Source organism: Lucilia cuprina, chromosome 6 (assembly GCF_022045245.1).
Source record: "Lucilia cuprina isolate Lc7/37 chromosome 6, ASM2204524v1, whole genome shotgun sequence".
In the NCBI taxonomy this organism is placed as follows: domain Eukaryota; kingdom Metazoa; phylum Arthropoda; class Insecta; order Diptera; family Calliphoridae; genus Lucilia; species Lucilia cuprina.
The window spans coordinates 8,520,390-8,525,186 of record NC_060954.1 but is presented as its reverse complement, the minus strand read 5'-3'; the positions used below and the strand labels follow the sequence as shown (position 1 = coordinate 8,525,186).

Here is a 4,797-nt window from a genome sequence, read left to right as displayed (position 1 = left end):
ACTAGACTATAGACTAGACTATAGACTAGACTATAGACTAGACTATAGACTAGACTATAGACTAGACTGTAGACTAGACTATAGACTAGACTATAGACTAGACTTTAAAAGGCTAGAGAGTTGACTAGATTATAGACTAGACTATAGATTTGACCTAAGACTATACTATAAAATAGAATAAACTATATAAAAACTATAGACTAGACTATAGACTAGACTATGGACTAGACTATAGACTAGACTATAGACTATGGACTAAACTATAGACTATAGTCTAGATTATGGACTAAACTATAGACTATACTATCGACAAGATTATGGAATAGACTATAGACTTAAATATAGACTAGTTAATACACTAAACTGAAGACTAAAATAAAGACTCGACCATAGATTAAATTATAGACAATAATATAAGCTAGACTATTCTAGGCTATAAATTAAGACATTTAATAAATTACACTATTAATTTTACTTCAGACTTTTGTATAGACTATGCTATATATTAGATTATAGACTATACTAGTCTTAACTATACTAAACTAAACGGTAGCCTTCTTCTTTCTTTTAAAGTTCTTAACAATTCCTGAATTATTCGTAAATATTTTAAGGGAGGTTTTATTTTGCAAAAAATATGCATATTTAAAAGACCCTGACTGTAATGCCAACGAAACAAAAAAACTACAAACAAACACTTAATCATAGTGTTTATTTGCTGTTAGTGTTTCTGTTGTTGGCCTTGTTAGTGGGACACTTTCAATTAAATAATGACTTTTTATTGTTGGTTATATTGTCTTCTGTTTACAGTTTAACAAAACCAGTTTAACAAGTAATTTCATTTTTTTCTCTTCAACTTTTTCCCTCCTTATTTGACACATTTTTCATGGCTGGTTTTAATGTTCTGGATTTTCGTTTTATTTTTTTGGAAACTTCAACTTTTACTCATAGTGTAATGGCCATGAAGACACACCCGAACACAAATCACCATGTTGTCACATAAATTCTGATTTTGAAATCACCACACTACCAATGCCACCCGAACCGCCAACATCACGTCCACCGCAAAACAATGGCAGCGGTGGAGGTGGAGGAGGTGGCGGTGGTTCAAGTAACACAGCCGCCGGTTTGGTAGGAGCAGGCGGTATTGGTGGTTCAGTATTGGGCATTTGTGCCAGAGCACGCAGTAATAGTTTAAATCGTTCAACATCATTTCACATACGAGATGGAGGAGGAGGTGGAGGAATTAGTTCTAGCAATGGTCATCATACACATCATCAACATGGTTATAATACATCCACCGTACGTCCCGATATAGAAGGTTTATCGGAAAAATATTGGGGAGAAATATTAGAACGTACTGTCAGCTCAAACAGTTTACATGCTGCCATGCAAAAATCCTTTATGCCAACACAACAACATTATGGACAACAACAACCACTACATCATCATGGTCATCATCAGCAACATGCATCAGGAGTTAATAATCCAATGATGATGATGACAACATCATTTAGTAAACAAAGTGATCTAAATCTTCATATACGCGAACATGATGACAATTTAGTAGATTCGGCAAATACCATGTCGACGACAACAACAAGTGATCTTAATAAATTCTCCACATCAGAACCAAAATTATGTGAACATGAGTATCAACAACAACAGCAACATCATCTGCAGCATCAACATCATCATGACATACATTGTGCCAAAACCAAGGCAAACACAGAGGCCAATAAAACTCTCGGTGCAGGAGGTGGTGGAGGAGAAGGGGCAGGTGTATCCTCTACATTAAGTGGTTGTGGCAGTGTGCCGGATATTTAGTACGCAGAGGATGTGATACAGCGTAAGAGTAAAATACTAAATGCACCATTTACAAAATGTTCCAATCATGGTGGTGGCGGTGTTGCTGGTATTAGTGCTGCCAAAAAGTTTCTAACTTTAGCCAAAGCCTCCTGTCATACACCACCACCAACACGTCATGGTCACACACACTTACATCACAAACAACAACAACAACATCAACAGCCATACCAGCAACATTTACAGCAACGCCATCAAAATTTACTATCACGCACAAAATCATGTATCTTTCATTTTCGACCTCTAACAACGGCAACAACAAATGCCACCTCTATAGCCAACATAGTCACCGTACCAATCTTTAAAGCTACATCAACAGCATCGTCAACATCAGCAGCAGCAGCTACTGCTGCAGCCTCTGAAAAGTGTAAAACGCATTCACATCTACCACCGAAATTTGTTACAGTCGCTGTGCCAATGGCTGAATACCGGAAATGAGAAATGTTTTTGCATGCAACTTAAAGCAAGATTTAATAGGTATTGTTTTTGTTTTTTTCGGATTTTTTTATTCATTTTGTTCATTTGTTTGTTAATTTTATGTTTTATTTTCTCGAGCCCTGTTTGTTGTGTGTGAGTTTTGCGGCTTAAAAAAGCATGGAACTGTAGGGGAAAAACAACATTAAACCACCAGGAACTTTCGCCATATGATGTTTTTTAAATAAAGTTGCATTCGGAGTGTGTGTACATTAGGGGTTCTCTACTTTGGTTTAGTTTTTATTTAGTCTGTATTGTGATCAGACTATAGTGAGTAATATGGTCAGACTAGAGTCTGTACTCTGATCAAACTAGGGTCTGTACTATGATCCCTTTTTTCAGATTAGACTATAGTTTATACTCAGATCAGACTCTAGTCTGTACTCTAAGCAGGCTATAGTCTGTACTCTGTGCAGGCATTAGTTTGTACTCTGGTCAGTCTGTGCTCTAATCAGAATATAGCCCGTACTCAGATCAGACTATAGACTATATAAAGACTATGTTCTGTACTCTGATCAGACTATGTTCTGTACTCTAATCAGACTATAGTCTGCACTCTGATCAGACTATAGTCTGTACTTTGATCAGACTAAAGTCTATACTCTGATCAGATTTTGGTCTGTTCTCTGATCAAATTATGGTCTGTACTCTGATCAAATTATGGTCTGTACTCTGATCAGACTATAATCTGTACTCTGATCAGACTATAGTCTGTACTCTGATCAGACTGCAATCTGTACTCAGAACAGACCATAGTCTGTACTCAGTTCAAACTATAGTCTGTCCTCAGAACACACTATAGTCCGGACTCAGATCAGACTACAGCCTGTAGTCAGATCAGACTATAGTCTGTACTCTGAACGGAGTATAGTCTGTACTCTGACCGGACTATAATCTGTACTCTGATCAGACTATAGTCTCTACTCTGATCTGAATATAGTCTGTACTCTGATCAGACTATAGTCAGTACTCTGATCAGACTATAGTCAGTACTCTGATCAAGCTATAGTCTGTACCCTGATCAGACCAAAGTCTGTACTCTGACGAGACTATAGCCTGCGCTCTGTACTCCAATAAGACTATAGTCTATACTATGATTAGACTATAGTCTGTGTTGACAGACTATAATCTGTACAATTGTCAGACTATAGTTTGTAGAGTTGTTAGACTATAATCTGTACGTTAGTCAGACTATAGTACAAACTGTTGACATATCATATTGTGCACTATGGACAGACTTTATGTTCGACTTCGAGACACGATTTTGAAAATCATTTCAAAAATATACCACTCTAATCTTGCATCTGTTGTTACTTCCTGATTTTTTCCCCATACAAAACATCTTTATTGTTGTTGATGTACGACCAACAGACTATCTACTTTGTATGCAAGCTATGTATACATACATATACACATATATATAAGTTTGTTTAAGAGTTTATTAAACCACCTACAAAATGCATTTTTTTTAAAAAGGAAGAGGTTTGTATCACATCCGTGTGAATGTATGAGTAACTGCTAAATAGTATATGTAAGAATGAATGAATAAATGGATAAATGTAGTAGTAGTATATTTGTATATTGTCGGTCTACTTGTGAATGAGAGTGTATGTAAATGTATATAAAAATGTGATTATATATGTATATGTAATTGAATTGTTGTAAAGGTGTTTGTGTGTTTGTTTATAAAAAATGTGCAGTTTAAATTTATATGTAAAAGAAGAAATACTAACTTTTATAGTTGTGGTATAAATGAAGGTATACACACACACACACAAATTGCTATAAAAACTGTCTGTCGGTATAGGTGTACAGTTGCCTTTTTGTTTTGCTTTTTTTTAAATTATACCAATTTTTTTATAAATATTTTTAAGGGTTTTGTTTATACAAAAAGTTCAAAATGCTTCAAATTGTAGACCAAGGGTTTGGTCAGTTATTCTCCCCTACCCTTACTCTCTGCCAGAAACCAACAATATGGAAAAACTGCTAAATTTAATATGAATGTGTTAAAAACAACGAAAATCATTTAGTATAAAAATTTTACCTTTATTTTACACAAGCAATATGCTTGTTTCCCCATTTAGCAATTTATTTCCTATATAACCACATTTGTAGTGGTAGTTGAGTAGGTTTATGTGTGAAATATATTTGTGCGATATAAATAGGAATATCAATTAAACTAAATGATAGGATATGTTATAAATTCCTTTTGTAAAATAATATCTAAAAATTTCACAGCGGAAAAATGTTGGAACGAAGTAAAGTGTAGTGGAGGGGAGCACTTTGATATAACTAGTTTCATATTCAGTTCTAGCTCCGTTCTAGTTCTGTTCCAGTTCTATTCTAGTTCTATTCTAGTTCTGTTCTAGTTCTGTTTTAGTTCTGTTCTAGTTCTGTTCTAGTTCTATTCTAGTTCTGTTCTAGTTCTGTTCTAGTTCTGTTCTAGTTCTGTTCTAGTTC

At 34.9% G+C, this 4,797-nt stretch overlaps 1 protein-coding gene across 1 annotated transcript in view; it reads left to right on the top strand.

Annotated features, from left to right (window-relative positions):
• Positions 1 to 4,700, top strand: part of LOC111689660 (la-related protein Larp4B) — a gene marked incomplete at its 5' end in the record, with an annotated part of 8,786 nt that extends 4,086 nt beyond the window's left edge. The window contains 1 exon segment of the mRNA XM_046955850.1: positions 949 to 4,700. Within this exon segment, the coding sequence (XP_046811806.1) occupies positions 949 to 1,824 (876 nt within the window).
• Positions 4,701 to 4,797: the final 97 nt, after the last annotated feature.